A 19,793-nucleotide genomic window follows, 5' to 3' on the forward strand; every position below is an offset into this window, starting at 1 on the left:
AATCTACAAAACTACCTACCTTTTCTTTTATTGTTTTCAAAAATACTACCTTCCAGAATTATTTTTAAAAATACCTTTTCATAAAAATTTTTTTTCAAAAATACTGTTTGCAACTTTTGCAACCTCATTTGCAACTACAGGCGGCGCCAGCCGTGTTACAACCTGATTTCCAGTTCCAGTTTTCAAATGTGATTTATATATATATCGATTCCGAAAATGAGGTCGAAAATGACATTTGAAAACTGGAACTCGAAATCAGGATTTGTAATTGCATATATGGTTGCATATGGTTGTATTCAGTTGCATATGGTTGCATTCAGTTGATTCTATTGTAATTTAATGGCCCCGCCAGGGGCACACCAAACATCTGTTGTTACTTACAGTTTTCAGTTGCATTTAGTTGCAACTGAGGTTGCAAAAGTTGCAACTGCAGTTGCAACCTCATTTGCAACTTTTGCAACCTCATTTGCAACTTTTGCAACCTCATTTGCAACTATATATAGTTTTCAGTTGCATTTAGTTGCAACTGAGGTTGCAAATGAAGTTGCAACTGCAGTTGCAAAAGTTGCAACTGCAGTTGCAACTTCATTTGCAACCCCATTTGCAACTTTTGCAACCTCATTTGCAACTTACAGTTTTCAGTTGCACTAGTTGCAATTGCAGTTGCAACAGTTGCAACTTTCCATTTTTATTTGCAACTTTTGCAACCTCATTTGCAACTTTTGCAACCTCATTTGCAACTTTTACGGCTGCGCCGCCCAAGGTTGCAAATGAGGTTGCAAAAGTTGCAAATCGTATTTTTGAAAAAAAAAATTTATGAAAAGGTATTTTTAAAAACAATGAAAAAGATGGTAGTATTTTTAAAAAACTAATTTTACAGATGGGTATTTTTAAAAAGATCCCTTTTATTTTTAAGTTGAGTTTCTTTTTTAGTTTATTAATTAATAATATTACAAATAAAATACATATAAACATATAGAGAAAAGTTATATGTTTGTAGTTATCCATTTTTTCATTTTTTTCATAGTGATCTTTACATGTCACAGGAGTACAAAAAGCTGTAATGCACACTTGCAAATAGGCCTGTAAATGGAGCGGATATCCGATCCGATCCGACCCGATCCGTGGTTAAATAAATGGATATGGATTCTTATTAAAAAAATCCGATCTGCTAATAATCCGATCCGATAATAATCCGGTCCGATAAGAAATGGATATGGATATGGTCAAATCCGATCTGTTAACGATCCGATCCGATCCATACTTAACTATATTTATATATTTTATATTGTATTCTATTGTAATATATTATATTAATATATTACATAAAAAATAAGAATCTCTAAAAATACAAGACAAAATCCTAAATCATATTTTCTTATAGTCGATCAGCCGCACGAGCTGTCTCTCACTCTTATTATCCGATTAATCTAATAATCACTCTTTTTTTGTAGAGTGAGTATTAACACAGGAGAGCTAAACTCTTCTGCTTTCACCTACTCAATCACTATTTAGGACATATTTATATATTTTAATCCTTATTAATAGAGGAACAAACCATAATTTGTTTCCCTCTAAAAGTATTAAACAACTTATATATTATTTTTCTATTTTACTTGATCCATTATATGTTGAAGGTTTTATAAGAACAATCAACAAATTTTTTCAATTACATCTCTATTAATAACATATAACTACAGACTTTACCTTACTGCTTTATTAGTTCTTTTTAGTGCTTGTTATGTTAAAATTCATGAATTAATACAGCTAGAAAATATTACTTTTTTCTTGTATGGAAGGTTAAAACATTGTACACGGTAAAAAAATATATTTCATAACCTTTAGTGGATCGGATCTCCGATCCGATTATCCACGATCCGAATGGACCGGATATGGATTGACCTGTAAAATATCCGACTCCTGATCCGATCCGATCCGAATCCGATAAAATTAAATGGATTAGGATCTGGATTTAGCTAGATCCGATCCAAATCCGATCCGTTTACAGGCCTACTTGCAAACACCAAAAAACCAAGTAAACTGGTGTACTCCACTTAAAATTTTGCAAAACAAGAAAACCATGCCCATCCAAAACCCCCCAAACCCCCAAAACCCAAACCCTAATTTACCCTCCCCCAAATCCAATAATGGGTCCTCAAATACATCCGGGTCGGGTTATTCAGGTGGGCAGAAACCCCATTTCCCACACCCACCAGACCCTTCTAACCCTGACCCAGAAACCCTGAGACAACAATGGAGATATGCAATTAAACAGTACAGTAAATGGTATTCTCATGCTTGGGGCACTGCTATTCTTGCTGGGGTTTCCTTTTTTGCCCTTGGTTGGCTTGTTAAAGGCTCCAATCCTTTGCCTTCTTTTGGCAAGAGTGATCAAGATGATCAGAAGAATCATGGGTCTGGGTTGTCTGATGCTGATGGGGTTAAGAAATCTTGATGTTTGGTGAGGTTTTTTTAGTTTAAATTTGTAATATTTACCTGTTTTTTTGCTGGTAATTGTAATTTTTTTTTTTATGTGTGTATGTGCTTCGATGAATGTCTATGGTGAAATTTTCGGGCTGAGGGCAGTGTTCTTGATAGTAAAAGAGTCAGTTTTGTGTGGTTAAGAAACTTAGTAGGCTTTGATAACAATGAATATATAACCTTAAAGTTCAAAATTTAGTAATATAAATGAGTAGGTTAGGTCATATCCAGAAGACATGGGGTTTGGAGATATTTGTTCTGTATTTAGTTTGTTGGTTCGTGATCGTCTAAAGCTGATTTGTTGGTGGTTTAAAGTTACTTGTATTTCAGTTGCTGAGTTGAAATCACTGTTGGAGTGATATACTACCTATCTTCGTGTATACATGATTATTTTTGCAATTTATTGTCATTAGTGCTCTACTTCTGCTCTTTGCAGATAAAAAAAAATTTTCTTTACTGATGGGTGGTCTCATAATCGTTTCTGTTGTGATGAACTCAAAGTAAATTTTGTTTATAGGAATCATAAGGCTGTTGATATACTGTGCAAATGATTTTATGTTGTACTGCTCGTGTGATTGGTATATATACATTATATACTACTTAAACTACTGATACTCCCCGCTCTATGTATTATGCACTTCCCTCCATTAGAGTTACTCCATCCCATGGGGTTATATATGTGTGTGTGTGTGTGTGTGTGTGTTTGGGGGGGGGGGGGGGGTGTTAAGAAAAAGTGAAATTTAGTAGAGAAAAGTAAGAAAAGTGGGTAAAGTGGTAGGACCAACCAATATTTAATGTATAAAGTGAGTGTAGGGGAAGAAAGTAGTGGATATAGTTAAATGTTTATATTAAAAAACTTCACTATTTATGGAATGTATACAATTGAGTAGGACGTCCTAGAAAGTAAAGTGTATAGAAATGAATGGGACAGAGGGAGTATTAATTATCACGCCGAAAGTGTTCCATAACTACCACTATCCGTCAGATATCGTTTTGCAGGATGCCAGGAACCTAACCCACATTTAAACACCTCATTCCCGCCTACCATGGAGGCACCCAAGTCCTGGTATTTGACCCTAGAAGATGGGCTTGAACCTCTGACCTTTATGGTCAACACCCATAAGCCCCCAACTGCCTATGGTCATCCCCAACTTGTTCTCAAAGCCGCCATTAAAGAAGCACAGCAACGTCTAAAGTAACTTCACTTAATAAGAGAAGTAGCCGAAGCATTTCTGTATACCTGAACATGGAATAATACCCGAACTACTATTAGTCCCAGTGTCTGTTCTAAGCATGAACTGGCGGTGATGTAAAGCATTTTGTGGACATGTGGCTGTTAAATATATGAGGTGAGATGCTCAAGCCTTCCTTTTAGCACTATATGATAAACCTTAATCCTTTATGTGCCAACTTCCTCATTAACAATGTAGTTGTAGGTTGGGCTCGTGTCAGACAATGCCCTACAGAGGTGGTGGTGATAATTACTAAATATGGAGGAAATCTTGTAATACATAGAGGCATGAATCTCAGTGATGTAACCATTTTAACACTCCTCGGCCAAAGGCTATGGTTGAAAGTCTTCAAAAATCAAGACAATTCTACCAAGGGTGAGCTCCTAAAAAAAACAAAAACAAAAAAAAAAACATTTGCATTGGACAAGATGCAAACTTAAAACTCTTTTGCTATGTTGCAAAACTATGGTGACAGTTGAAACACACTCTTGTTGTCTGGAGGAGCTATTTGCGACTCTTAGAAAATTTCACACAGTGTTCTCCTTGCTGTTAACACTTAACTGTTTAGTAGTGATTAGCTCTTTCTGTGGTAGGTTGTATTAAGGGTGCAGCAAAGCTTCCCTTCTGAACTACACTTTAGTGCTGCTGCTTACCTGAATTTTTTTTGTTGATCTTTCCATATCATGCACTTAATTCAGTTAAAATGTCCTAGTATGGAATCAGTAGCTGTAAAAGATAGACGAGGTTGTAAAAGAACTAGTAAAGCTGCAATTCATGATTTAGTTTTTGTTTTTTGGGAACAAAGATCAGTGATTTGCAGAACTTTACTTGTGTCTCTTCATAACTGTTGCATTCTGGTTGTTTGTGAAACTAGCTTCGTGATTGTTCATTTGATGCTTACAGCATGTATTTCAGATGCCCAAGCTGTGGGTAGAGTGAACGAAACAGTAGCATGCGAAATTCTCCTAATCAGCTTTTCTGGCAAGAGATGCCCCTCCTTTCACGTAGGTGTGTTAAGTAGGGTTTAAACTTAAGCTTTACTGTTCACTTATGGAAGTCTACTTCCTAGTTGTAATGCTTTGAAGTTTTGTTTTGTATCTTTGTTGTAAAATTATCTTCCAATGTTTTGTTTTGTTTATATATCACCCTCAGTTTTGGTCATATCAATGTTGGTCATTGTCTAGTTTAGAAATAGATCTACTATACGAGACGGCTCCAATGTATGAACTCGAGCATCATTCTTCCAGGAACTTATTACTAAATTCTTGCACCAACATCACAAAACATGATAACAAATGGCAGAATTTTGTTGATGACTGATCTCTATGCCATGCCAAAAAGCTGATAATACATGAATAAGAAAACCAAAACAAAAGCAAACTAAACTCTGAGGTTGATGAACAAATAAAGTAGCAATAAATAACAAATAGTAAAACGCATAATGCTCTACAAACGTATAAGCGAGGGAAAGTGTAAGAATAGTAAATTACTTTTTGAGGCTCAAACATGTTTTTAACTACAGAAAACTTTGCATAAATCACATTCTCTTGGGTTGTAAATCAGCCTTCTTTAGTGACTATCAAGGATCACATTCTCTTGGGTTGTAAATGAAGCTAGACAATAACCATTGGACAATGACCTAAGAAGAGCAACATCCGGTTTTCTTTATGGCGGATACATCATCCTTGCCACCAACATTAATAGTCTGTCCCTTGGGCAAAACAGTTGGGTCCTCGGCCATGTCAAGAGCCTTCCTACTCACAACGCGGTAGATCTGACTTAGAACTTCAGTGAAAGCATTTTCAACATTCAAAGACTCCAGAGCAGATGTTTCCATGAAGAAAGTATGTTCCTGTTCGGCGAAGGATTTAGCATCATCAGTTTGAACAGCGCGCAGGTGGCGCAAGTCTGCTTTGTTCCCGACGAGCATGATCACGATGTTGGCATCTGTGTGATCCCTGAGTTCCTTCAGCCATCTTTCAACATTTTCAAATGTCACATTGCGGGTAACGTCATACACTAGTAAAGCACCAACGGCTCCTCGATAGTAAGCACTTGTGATCGCACGATATCTGGGATCAGATAAAAAGAAAATTAGACAAATTGGTGCTGGGCATCTGAAACAGAGCAAACAAGGCATCTGAAACAGAGCAACAGAATGTTCCTGCTTTCAAGATTCAACTAATGTATGTAACCTTGCACATGCTAGCAGAAAGGCGAGATAAAGGAAACTGAAATGTATGAACTAACGTGAGCGGATCTGAAGCCCGTTTGCCTGAGCTTATGACTTAACGTGACTTATGACTTACTAGTTCAATCAGTCTGAAATTAAGTGTACTCCAGCAGATCATGCTACAATCAAGATTTTCAAAGCATTACTCTCTTAGGAACACAAATCAAATTCTATCTGTATTAACAAAGGCAAAAACACAAACTAACCAAATTATCCAATTTCTCATTACAAGTAAACTAAATCTCCTACCCTATTCATTACATAAACAACAACGCACAACAACAATTCAGATCAAATAACAAAATCCACATAAAAAACAATGCATGCCAACACGACAGATCAAATAAAACAATACACACAAACACACCTTTCTTGACCAGCCGTGTCCCAAATTTGAGCCTTGACAACCTTATCATCAACATGAATAGTTCGCGTAGCAAACTCAACTCCGATCGTAGACTTGGACTCCAAACTAAACTCATTTCGCGTAAATCTCGACAGCAAGTTTGATTTGCCAACTCCAGAATCACCTATAAGCACCAACTTAAACAAGTAATCGTACTCCTCATCGGCTCTATAGGCACCCATTTTCGACACAGAAATGTGAATTTATGTTGAAATGGTGTACAATGTGGTGGTATAGATTTACTTTTGTTGATGGGGTTTGATCATTAGCTGGAGAGATTGGTTTCTTAGTTGTCAAAACTCAAAACAAAGACAACAAAACAACAAAGTGGGTCGGTGGGAAACTTTTTAAATGTTTTTTGCAAGACTTGCTTTGTTTTTCCGGAGGAATTTGTGTGAATGTTTTACTTTTCGGTAAGGAAAAATGGGTGGTTTTTATAATAAAAGTCTAGTTGAATTCGACAACTATCTACGCGGTAACTGAGAAATAATTGAATATTCTTGGAGTTTTTTTTTTAATAAATTAATCAGGGCATTGATACGATAGATGTGTATAGAAATGATGAGATATGATGTATGAAAAATTTGCTTGATTAATGTCCGGTAAATTGTACTAGCAAGTTGGTGGACAACTTTAGTGTGAAAGGCTGAGTTTAATTACAAAATTAAAATGATTAATTAGTTTAAACCAAATTTGTTGATTTATTTGTTTGTGGTCCATGTTAGCTATTCATTCACATTTATATTTTTTAAATAAGGATATTTAGAGTTTGTGTCCACGAACACACTAACAACTATTTTTTATTTAGATGGAAGATTTTTATTGGCGGAAATTTTTATACATGAAGGGGATTATCATTACCAATAATATTATAATAAATAGAAATCTATCACCTATTTAAAAATGATTGTCTAGAAAGTCCATGTTATTAATGTTATTTTATCATATTTAATATTGATTCATTGTAATAATATATTATTTAAATTGGCTTTTGGGTTAGAATTATGAAATTTTTGAAACCGTACCGGAGTTGAATTTTGTTATTGGCTAAAATATATTTATGCGTAAAATATTGTTATTTGCCAGTGGGCAAATATTGGATTTTAAGAGAGTATCTTAGCTCATCCCAAGTGAAAATTACGACTCTAACCCTCGTCATAAAACCAAAGTTTCTGCATATATCTGAGTTTGTTGCCGGTTTTTTACCTAAAACATGTCATAACACTTGCCTCACTGTCATGATACATATATAAAAATAATAATATTTTAATAATTTCCGTACAAGAACTTCAACGGCGGTCTAGAATTATGTCTTATTATTAAAATAATATATATATATATATATATATATATATATATATATATATATATATGTAGAGTCATGCTCCCGTGAGAACCACTATTATTGTGAGATATGAGTAGGGGTGTACACGGTTCGGATTGGGCGGGTTAGCGGAATTTATCGACCCAACCCAATTAAATCGGTTTTCAAAATTTCAACCCAACCCGAACCGTATAAATTTGTAACCCAAACCAATTTGTAGTACTTCGGATTGGTTTGGTTATAATCGCCGGTGTCGAATAGGTCTTCAACATCAAATTTTTTACACTAAAAATTACTTTAACGATCTTGTCAAAGACATAAAATTGAATTTAGTTAAAAAAATAAGTAGTAACAAATAAAAAACAAATATATTCATAAATTTAATCTCATATTCTCACTCATAAATTTATTCTCATATATATTTAAATAGCAAACAAAAATTAATATATTAAATTTAGGGCACACAAATACAATAAAACTAATTGGATTAGGCTAATATGTGATGAGATGGATAAATTCAATATGTTCCCATATTTTTCAATCGGGTTGGGTTGGGTCGGTTTATAAAACCCGAAACCCATGTCCAACCCAATTATATCGGGTTAATACTATTTCAATCCAATTAATAATCGGGTTAAAAAATTTTGGATTGGATCAACCTAAATATGATCGGTTTAGATCGGGTTGGTCGGTTTCGCCAACCCATGTACACCCCTAGATATGAGATCCAATATTAACCATTCAATTTATACATTACATCAATCTCTCACCACACATTGATTTTTAATATTTAAATATTTTATCACCATCATCATTATAATTCCACCACCTGCCACCTCCCACCACCGCCGACCATCATTTCCGGCCACCATCATCTTCGGCGACCACCGGAAAATCACCACCGGCAAACAAAAAATCACCACCGTCAAACCAAAAATCACCACCGGAAAATTAAAAATCACGGCTGGAAAACTGAAAATCACTGTTTAAAAACGAAAATCACCACATCACCACCATCTACATGCCACCTCCACCATCCACAAACACCCTAGATCTGAAAATTCACTAACTACAAAACAAAATCAGTGCTAGAAAACAAAAATCACCACTGTAAAAAATAAAATCACCACCAGTAAAGGAAAAAATCAACTCCAGAAAAATAAAATCACCAACGCCAAAACAGAAATTACTAAGCAGAGCAAAACAGATCCAACAATAGCGTCTCCGGCGACACCACCACAACACCCACTTTAACGCATATCCACCTTCAAACACCGCCCCTCCACCACCGATTAACCCTTTCTTCCCCTATCTCCTCCTTTGCCTCCGATCCCGTCTTCTCCTTCTTCCTCTTCGCTGACTTCAACTCCACCTCCTTTTCCTTCACCGGCTCCTCCATCGCCATGGCCAAGAAGCTCCACACCAACATCATGAAGGAAATCGATGGTTTGGCCTAGCGATGTTCCAAAAGAATCACGGCGAAAGAATCAAATAAGCAGTTGATTGTGTCACTAGGAAGGCTGCGACGACTTAGTGGAGGCGACACCGTAACAGTCATGGGGAGGAGAAGAGAAGCAGTGGTGGTTGGTGAGGGAGGTGGATGCAAGAGAGATGAAATTGAAATGGGCAGAGATGAAGTCACGGGAGAGAAAGGAGATTATAGAGAAATAAGGGGCTGGGATTAAAAGTTGTATTATAAAATAGAGAGCTGAGATTAGATCTCATATCTCACAATAGTTGGGGTTCTCATTTGAGCACTTGTCTATGTATATATATATATATAGATATATATATATTATTAGTAGAGGGAAAGAGAATATGAGACGAGAGAAATTTATTGATATAAAAAGAATAAAATTTATTATAAAAATCCCATAATCGAGCATTTATTATCATTCCTTAATCCAAATTAAAAGACCGACTACATTCAAAATTATGATGGTCAATCATGTTTAGGCGATTTTTACAAGCTAAAGAGTAAATATGGAATAAACCCGATCATAAACTTGTAACTGACCACATTGTTCGGTTGGCTTTATCAGCATCGATCTGGACTAGAATAAATCCGACTAGTACCTCATAACTGACCACCCTTCGATCAGTTTTGCATCTTTCACAATAATCTGAAATAAATCTGATCAAAATGTTTATAACTAATCAAATAACTAATCAAATACCAGTCGGTTTAGATTTTTTAATTATTGACGGGTCAAATAATCATAATTTTTAAGTGACCACATCGATGATCAGTTATAGGCACCACATGGCTCTCTATTTTCACATGATAATGTTGGACCCATTTGTGAGGAGATTTTTTACCAACTAAAACCGACCGACAATGGTCGGTTTTGTCACTTAAACACGACCAAATTAATTTAACCAATCAGTCTAAAATTGTTTATATTTGTTGGTAGGTTTAACTCGTAAACCGACTGTTGGTGTCCATAATTGATTAATATTGACGGTCGATTATGAGGAAATTCCACAACTAAATAGGTTTTCAAAGTCAAAATTCATGGTTGACTTTATCCTCAGCTCCTGGGCTGTTTAGTTGGCTTTTTGATACTCGAACCCATCTAAAATGATAAAAAATTAAACTATCTTCGCGCGGGCTATTGAATCACCTAAATCTGACTTTTGAAATTCTAAATATAGCTTAAACAATAATCTTTGCACGGGTAACCAATAAATCCGAGTTTCCTTTTAATTTGTGTCGATTCCTTTCCAATTTAGAATTTCTTACTCTCTACAATAAAACATTAATATATAATTAATAAATATCCAATTGAGAACAAATCATAACTTATATAAAAATAATAATCATCCAAAATACATATGAATATATACTTTGTCATTTAGGACAGGTATTTGTATAATCGTATGTGGCTGTTCATTCTTAGTTTCTTATTGTCATTAGAAACTGCTTGAATCCCTCTTTAGATTCACCTTCATCCATGACCAGATAGCTTCCTCATCAAAGACAATGCCATTGCGGATTACAATCAAGTTATCTTCATCAACACTCACGACATGTGACAACAAAAATATTTTCAATACAAAAATGAATACATCTAAATCTTTCAAATGCTTTATATTAGAAGATAATACTGTGACCAAATACCATATCAGCACTAATGTCTCTTGGTGAACTATAGTGACGTCAAAAGTCTAGTTAATGTTATCATAGCTTTGATTTGCCTTGCCTTGGGTAATCACAGTCTCCTTCACATATCAATCCACAAGATCCATCTCTCTCTACACCCCCTTACCAAGATAATGTTATCATAGCTTTGATTTTCCTTGCCTTGGGCAATCAGTCTCCTTCACGTATCGACCCAAAAGACCCATCTCTCTCTACACCTCCCTTACCATGAACAACATGCCGGAAATGCTCTTAGAGCATTTTCAGCAGATTAACTATATGATGTCCTAAGCTAAAATTTTGAGGAATATGGACAAAAATTCATTTCAGCAGAATCCCTACTCATTTCCTAAATTTTAGGATCCACTTTTCATTCATTATAAATAGGTAATTCTTAACTCATTCCTCAATTGTTTTTTAATGATTAAAAATTCATATTGTCAACCTCTTTTAGATCTGAATCTATCTGGTTTTGGCTGGTACAACCACTCTATTGTCCACTTCTAATAAGCGTGATTGCCCCAATTCTGTACATACCAAAAGGTTCAAAAAAAGAACACGCATAAGAGTATATAACCAACTCACCTTTCTGTATAACCTATTCACAAAGGTCGACTTTCCCCACGGAGCGGGACCATGCTCTTCCGTGCTCGTAGGCGAACTCTCCTATGTTGCATCCCGACTAAGGTCTCACAAACGTGCGCTTCCCTTATGCATCCATCCGCTTCACTAATGTGAATAGGTTATACAGAAGGGTGGGTTGGTTATATACTCTTATGCGCGTTCCTTTTTCGAATCTTTTCTCATGTTGTGGTCACTCTTTCCCACATTTTTTTTATTATCTTTTTGTTAAAAAAATTTGAATTTAATAATATAATAATAATAGGGAATACAAATATGGATTTTTGTTGTAGTTGTCAATCAATATAAGATCCCTATTTTTTAGAAATTGAATTGTTTATTATATATTTAGAGAGTCTACATGTGGAGTTGCTCTAAGATGGGCTTCAAATCAAACCCACCACCCAAATCACCCACTCGACATCTTATGCAAATCTTCTATAGTCTCGCTTTTTTGTAAATATGAAAACCTCGCAGAATGGTCTTGGACTTAAATGGACAATAAGATTATTGGGTTATTCCACATTGATTGACTCAGGATTACTGGATTACTGGGAGAGTTGATTTTCCGGCTGCGGAGGCGGCGATGAAACTTATGACCACCGCGGAGAGATCCCAATCATCATCAATACTCCCTCCGTCCCCTTTTACATGTCCACTTTGAAAAAAAATTTTGTCCCAAATTACTTGTCCACTTCTCTTTTCAAGGCAACTTTTTGTATGTTTTTTCAAAAATAACAATTTCCAATGTTTGACTAGCATATATATATACACAACTCTATCTAATTTATTACATTTATTAGGGATATATATGAAAACAAGATATCCAACTAACATTTTCTTAAGATGCGTTATTTTTTCAAAAGGGACAAGTAAAAGGGGACGGAGGGATTATCTCGGAGAGAAAAGAGAAAGGAGAGAATTGATGGCACATGCTTTCTAAGGATTAAACAAAAATTAAAAGAAAAAGAAGGGGGGAGGAGGTATGTGTAGATAAAAGACTAGCCAATTCTGCTAATTTTCTCTTTTTACGAAACCTCCCATTCAATTGATATTTTTAAAGTGAGTTAACGGCTAAAAATCAAATTCCTTAACGACAAGTCGAACTTTAGCCAACTTTCTTTAAAATTTAAAATTCAGTCACATTTTTGTAAATCGGTGTAAAAAGTACCCACATACGTCAATTTAATTTACATTTTCTTTAAACTTATACTCAATTTATTATTTTGATTCTCCCATGCAGTAGTAGTTTAAGCGCCGGGGAAGCTGATAACAATTCTTTTTGCATACATAGAAAATCTTATTATGTATTTATCCGAATAATAATTTCAGAATAATATATGAAACATATACTCCATTAGACATGTAAGTCCATTCACAAAATCTTTATCAGTTAATGTCCCGCATAGGTATAACATTGCCATAAATAGATACTGGGAACTCGTAAACAAAACGAGACAATCAATCCCATGAACAGCTATCCAACGTCCATCAGTACTCCATCTTTCCCTAAATCTGCAAACCAAGAAAAAAATCAAACTTGTGCATTAAAGCTTCTGCATGAAGATCAGCATATGCAGTCCACTCTCTTGTCTCACTACATGTACACTCAACCACACACATGTCTATGTTTTTCATCATTTTGGAATATCAAAAATCAACCCTCACCTCGTTTTTAGGTGCGGAACAAGAAAAGAACTAAAGCATCCTAAATGCCGGCTGAATCTCAAAAATTAGTAATTTTTTTTAAAACTCATTTAATTAAAAAAAACTAATAAAATATTTATTAAATCCTGATTCCGCCCCTGCATGCGTACCAGATAATAAGATGCACCGTGCTGTAGCGGCTGCAGGGTAACACCCCACGTATCGGTCACAACTGGCTGCCCAGAAGAGTGTATGAGCACCGCATCATCACCAAACGCTTCTTTCACATTCAACGGTCCCGATGGAACTTCAAATCTCACATCATTTATCACCACCGTCGATTTCCCTACATTTTACCCAAAAACAGATAACACAGATGATCAGAATCTTACTAATTACACGTGCAATACGTCAATATAACACAAGAAATCATTGAAATGATGACAATTGACAGCTTCAGGTTGTCTATTTTGTCACTCGACTCAAGGTGCTATCGTTTTCATATCTAAGATATGTATTATCACAAAAGATTAAGTGCAGATAAGCTAGGTAACGTAAATATCAAAAAGCAGTGTTACTAGTACTTGTAATGTATATATGCCATGCACACGTCCAAGCTTTGATGCAGAGAGTAGAACTGAAATTGCGGAGAAAGAGACAAATGCAAACATGGGCTTGTCGTGTGGATTTGTAGCGTATCAAATATTGTTAGACAGCCATCAATCAGGGTCTGTAATAGCTTCGAGGTACGCAGTGTTACTGTAGATATACATCAGAGACAAAACATATATTCCCTACCCTCATGTAAACACTGTACTGTGTGTGATAACTGATAAGATTGCCAACAAGGTGTAGGTGTGGTGGTAGAGCTCTTGTATTCCCTTGCGGGAGGTCGTGTGGCCATGACACATGCTATCAATGCATGATTTTTTAGTCAGGTAAGAGATTTTGATCGATGAAGATTTTTGTTCATGCAGGTAGCAACCATTGTTAAGGGAACCAGAACCCATAAAAATTTACCACATAGATAAAAAATGGTTATTAGTGTATACTGCACGTACATGGGCACACACTAGGAAATCCGAACTTTTTATGGTTAAGCTTTACGAAATTACAGGATTCATGCGGTGTTCCTATTTCTTTTGGTAAGAGAGAGGAAAAAATTGAATAAATTAGAATCTATAATGTGTTCCAGTGATATTTTGAGAATGAAAGGATAAGAAATCTGTAGATTTGAAAATAAATTTCTTGCATTTGTATTCAATAAATTTCTTTCGGCTTTGAAAATAACACAACAAGAAATGGTAAAATGCGTTAACCGAATGAAAGATATAATTTCTCGTACATCTCTTGTAAATAGGTGAAATTTTATTTAAAATTAAACAAGCCTTCCGAGAAAGTTAAGACAGGCAGCGTACGTACCTTGGACATTATCAGCAACGGAGGGAAGAGTGTTAGAAGGAAGATATATTGAGTTAGAAGCCATTGTTGTTGGAGCAGAAGAGCCGTAACTTGTTAGCAGTTGTTGCGGCAATGCATTATTTTTCTCATCTCGAACCACCTTCTTATAATTCGTAGCTCCATCATTCATCAATAAATCAGATAGTAAAAGATTGGAATGATTCTTCACTGTCTGATCATCAACAACAAGATTTTGTTGATGAATCACACTTGTAGATATTTCCGCAGAGCGAAACCCCTGTGTAAAAGTACTGGCATGATTTCCACCGCTGAGGACTGGAAAAAAGAAGGGCTCGGGCTCGGGCTCGGTTAAAAATTCCCCAGAAGTAGGAACAAAGCTATTCTGGTTAACAGAAGCTGTTGGAGAATTCAAGGAGGTATCAGTCACTATGTTTACTGAAAATGGAGCCAATTTGTTGGTACACACCGTTGTCTGATTCTGTTTTTCTTTCTGCGAGGGCTTATGTGATGATTTATTCGATGAGGATGACGGTGGAGGAACCATAGTTAGCGCGGTAGTGATAGGAGCATGGGAGTGTGATTTAGTATTGTTTCTCGGTTGTTTGTTTTTGCTTCTTGATTTCCTGTTTTGGAACCAGTAAAAAACATTCGCATCACCAACTTGACCAAACTCTTGTAACTGAACCCTAATCCTCCTTATTTCATCTCTCGGCGGATTCACCATTCCGGAGTTGAAGATCGCTTCGAGTATCCGAATTTGCTCCGGCTTCGGATTCCATCTCGGTTTCGGGTCCTTATTTCTTTCTTCACATCCTATAATATACACATAACATTCATGATGTAACAAAAATTACTGTAACATTTATGTAATCTCGAACACAAAATAAAGAAATATTGACGAGTTGATAAAAAAATGTACGGACCGGAATCAATTGAGGTTCTGTTATGCTCCTGTTGTTGCCATTGATGGTGTTGAGGTTTGGACTTGAAGAGACTAGGCCAGTGTCTATTTGATGAGGCCATGAAACCAAATGCTATACTTTATGTAACTCCTCTTTTTTCAGTAGTTATACAGGCAATCTCTTGCCTTTTGTTCACTTCTTATATAGACTACTTTTAGAAAAAAGTTGACCTTATCGTGTTGGACCGCTTCACCTTTTCGAATGAGTATCTCGTATGACCCACTCGAAACATGAAAAAATAAATAAATAATATTTCGAAACAAAATAGAGAGTGAGGGACATGAATTTTCATCAAAAATTAAAAGTGTACACACCTTTGCTGCTGAATTGGGTATCTTCTCTGAAGTGCGTTCATATAGAGCTAGCTAGATACCCGAAAAGGTTTTATTGAAATCTTAGTTTTGGTTTGCTGAATTGAGACCGCTGCATAGACCCAACGTCTTCTTAATGAAATGTTGAAAGAGTGAGAGTTTGAAAGTCTTGAAGATGGTCAATTTTACTTGAAAATTAAGTTGTCCAGGAGTTATTGTTGGCAGAGTGCATCGGTTTTGATTTTGCCAAAGAATGGTGCGTTTTGTGTTGACCCGAGGGCTTATACTCCCCCGTTCCGATTATTTGTTCTGAACTTTTTTTAGCTTAGAATAGTTCGACAAAAATTAAAATATTTGAATATATATAATTTCAAAAAATATATATATTTAGATATACATATTTAATAAAGATATTTGAATCAAATTCGTAAATCATGTATATTATTAGGTATAATATACATCATATAAATAATATATATTTTTTTATATATATATATATATATATATATATATATATATATTTTGACAGAAAATACACTTGCCCGTATCGATATACGCCAATACTCCGAGGAGTTTCTTTAAAAAAGCTTATCATCTAACCGAAAAACATGAAAATGTCTCCGGAAGCTTAGACGACCTTAATGTCCGAAAAGAAAACGTCCCAACTAGAAAGACCACGCCACCTGAAACAAATACGATCCATTAATAATAAGAGAATTAATAATAATAAATTTAATAATCAAAATCAGTATAGATTATCAAAAGATGGTACAAGTAGAAGAAATGATAAAAATAAAAATATTTTGCCAAAAAGAAGATAATATAAGAAAGAAAACAGAAAAAATATATCTAACCAAAGGGAGACCCTTTAGCTAGATATATAACAAGATAAATAATTACTAAAAATAATTATTAAAATAGAACTATAATTTTCAAAAAAATCTAAAATTTTAAATAACAAATTAAAATAAAAGTAATTAACAAGCCAACAAAATGGCACCAAATTGCCGATTATTAGGCCAAGAATATACGCCATCAATTATGGCCACCCATATACGGTACAAACAAAACCATTAATCAAGACTGCAAGTAAAAATACACCGGTTAACAAATTGCATTAAACTCTAATCAATGAGAATTAAAACATTTAGAGCATATATTTAAAAGCAATTACTCGAAAAAATAAAATTCAAAATTAGCAACAATCAAGTAAGTCAACTTAACATTTAAAATTTAATTATGCAATTATTAATATTAAAGCCAATTCAATACAATAAAACAGGGCAAGAAACTTACCAATTTTACGGAGCAAATCATGCAAGAAAATTATTCAATAAAAATCTTTTTAAAAAACACACTAATTGAAAGTACCATCTCATCATCACCAAATTGGACCACCATAATCTCGTCATTGTCACTAACAACTACAACAACGATGAACAAATTCTAACCTTAGAAAACACCATTGCAAGTAAAACTTGTAACTCAAAAAAATTGATAAGAAGACAACATATTAAGCACATAATATACAGAATACGTGACAAAATTACAACATAAGACAACACCTACAACAATTGATAACCGCGCACAAATACAAGTTTAAAGGGAAAATCTGAGTTTTTACATCGACATTTTTAAAACATAAAATATTATATATACTAAGAAAACAAATAGTCATATAAACATGTAAATTAAGAATTGGGGGAGTACACCTTTGTTTTTGAATGTCGAAATCATGACATGTAGATCCGTAAATGAGCTCTGACACGACGATTAGAAGACCCGTGTACGATGGTTGTCGGGATAGGGTCATAGAGAACTGATGAATCAAAAGTGACCACATCAAAGAAACAAAGAACAGACCGTCGACACCAAAATATCTTCAAAACCAGATATGATCTTGAACAGGTGAAGTATTGTTGAGAAAAAGAAAATAAAAGAGAAATGGGCGCAGAAAGCATTGAAACTCACGATGCCATTTTGATCAGAGCATTAATATAATACTCTACAAATGATCTGATTTTAGTAATAACAAATAATTACTCGAGTTTTCATAATTTTTATTTATCTCTTTTGAGTATGAATATACAAAAATAAATAATTTGGTACTCATTCGATCCGAGCCGAATTGTATATGAATATTGAAATTTGAACTCGCCGAGTCGATTAATTTGAACAAACTTATATAATTTAAATTCGAATCTCAATCAAATACAAACGAGTAAGTATAAATTCAACCGAATCCGACTACTATTATTCGACTAGTTTTCACCCTTACGTGGCGCGTGGGGTGCTGGAAGAATTAGTGATATTTCAGCTGAATTTTAGTTTAGAGAATGAGGGGGTTTGTAGTAGAATTAAAAACTAAAAACCAATTTAGTCTAGTGATATTCTTAGTACAATTTAGTGATATTCTCTTTAGGATTAGTGATTTGTGTTGCAGGAATTAGTAAAAACTTGTAGAAACTACCCAGAATCTCAAGATCTATTCCAGAAACTGCTCAGAATCTCCAGATCTGTTCTAGTTGCCGATTCAGGTGTTGGTTACAGTGGTGGAGATAGTGAAGGTTGAAGGTGGAGATGGAGGTGGTGGACATGAAAGGATCCTTTAGCTCTGTTCGGCAGTTTTTGGCAAGGATCTGGAATTGATGAAATTGGCATTAAGTTGGGCAGACGGTACTGGAGGTGAGGACGACTGAGGTGGAGGTGAGGACGAAGGTGTTGGTGGAGATGGAGGTGGAGGTGGAATGGAAGGGGCGGTGGAAGTGGGATGGATTTGGTGGTGATATAAATATGGAGGCCGACATGGAGGTGGTAGTTATGGAGGATCGGGCGGCACAGAGGTGGAGAGATCAGCAGAGACTTGACGGCGGTGGCAGGGTGAAGCTGACGGAAGACGGGTGGAGGCTTTTGCTGTTATTGTGTATGCACAGGGTCAATTTTGTCTTTTCATGCTTGTTTGCTCTTGATATTAAAAATTTACTCTTGATATAACATTTCCCTTATTAAATTCTTGAATGTTACCGCAACTAAGGGGTTGGTGGGTTGAAGAAGAAGAAGGAGAAAATGGGGTTGTTTGAGAATTTAATGATATTCTCTTAGAAATTTAGTGAAAATTTCTAGTTTGTAGAATAAGGAGGTTTTCATTGGAGCAAGACTCTATATATATAATATGATTGTTCGAATTTTTGTTCATTTATATTTGAAACTGATATTTTAAAATTAATTTTAATATCCTCTTTCTGAGAAACCAAACTTTAATATTTGTATGAATTTTTTGATACTGTAATCAACTATGATCATCAATTTAGATTAAATTTAGTGATTATAATTACAAGCCATAAAAAATGAAGGATTAACTCGCTACAAATTATGCTCATATTCTCTTCTTCTTCTTTTTTTTTTTTTTTGTTGAAGAGAATACTCATATTCTCTTGTTGTGTTTTCATTTAGATATCTGGATATATTGAGATTGGTAATATGATTATGTAGAACACCGTAAAACAATACATATCTTCTCTAGTAATAAGTTTAATTAGTTTTGTTCATGATAAAATTAAAATTTAACACAAAATTTACAAAAACTTAGGATTAAATATATCATGAATTCTTTTTATCATCGTTTTAAAGCCAACACTCCTTTAGTTTCTAAATAAATGACATTTTGACACAAAATTTTAAATGCATTCAACGAATTGTTATTTATTGGTAACAGACTAACAGGGAAGCAAATTGTTTTAAAAATAAATGATGTTTGGTCACCCATTTTTAAGGGCATTCAACTCAGAGTTAGAATTATTGTGTAAATTAAAGTATAAATTAAATATTTATATATGGAAAAGTAAAATTTTGAAAATTATTATTGTAGATATATGCTCAATACTTTTAGAATTACGTGTCAAAAATTAAATATTATTTATTTAAAACCAGTTGGAGTAATATTTTAATACTCCCTACGACCCACAATACAGGTTTCTTTTAAAAGAATTTTTTCCCCATAATACTTGTCTAC

General features: G+C 34.7%; 3 protein-coding genes across 4 annotated transcripts; 1 reads left to right on the forward strand and 2 right to left on the reverse strand.

Moving 5' to 3' along the window:
• Positions 1-1,998: 1,998 nt before the first annotated feature.
• Positions 1,999-4,874, forward strand: LOC108199666 (uncharacterized). Of its 2 annotated transcripts, none has more exons than XM_017367592.2 (2): positions 1,999-2,461; positions 4,617-4,874. In XM_017367592.2, exon 1 carries the CDS (start codon positions 2,081-2,083, stop codon positions 2,453-2,455), a length of 375 nt encoding a protein of 124 aa, XP_017223081.1. In that variant the 5' UTR covers positions 1,999-2,080; the 3' UTR covers positions 2,456-2,461; positions 4,617-4,874. The 2 variants fall into 2 exon arrangements, with proteins under 2 accessions (XP_017223081.1, XP_017223080.1); XM_017367591.2 differs by having other exon boundaries at positions 2,002-2,461; positions 4,629-4,874.
• Positions 4,875-5,085: 211 nt separating this feature from the next.
• Positions 5,086-6,758, reverse strand: LOC108199665 (ras-related protein RABA1f). The gene is made up of 2 exons (XM_017367590.2): positions 6,314-6,758; positions 5,086-5,785 (listed from the first exon to the last, which is right to left on the reverse strand). Exons 1-2 carry the CDS (start codon positions 6,532-6,534, stop codon positions 5,353-5,355), a joined length of 654 nt encoding a protein of 217 aa, XP_017223079.1. The 5' UTR covers positions 6,535-6,758; the 3' UTR covers positions 5,086-5,352.
• A 2,185-nt stretch (positions 6,759-8,943) lies between these two features.
• LOC108198248 (WUSCHEL-related homeobox 9) lies at positions 8,944-15,558 on the reverse strand. Its single transcript, XM_017366011.2, has 4 exons — positions 15,432-15,558; positions 14,509-15,321; positions 13,257-13,432; positions 8,944-9,129 (listed from the first exon to the last, which is right to left on the reverse strand). The coding sequence occupies exons 1-4, from the start codon at positions 15,529-15,531 to the stop codon at positions 8,944-8,946; spliced, it is 1,275 nt and encodes a 424-aa protein (XP_017221500.1). The 5' UTR covers positions 15,532-15,558.
• Between the last annotated feature and the right edge of the window lie 4,235 nt (positions 15,559-19,793).

The sequence above is a fragment of the Daucus carota genome, chromosome 8 (genome assembly GCF_001625215.2).
Source record: "Daucus carota subsp. sativus chromosome 8, DH1 v3.0, whole genome shotgun sequence".
Taxonomy (NCBI): domain Eukaryota; kingdom Viridiplantae; phylum Streptophyta; class Magnoliopsida; order Apiales; family Apiaceae; genus Daucus; species Daucus carota.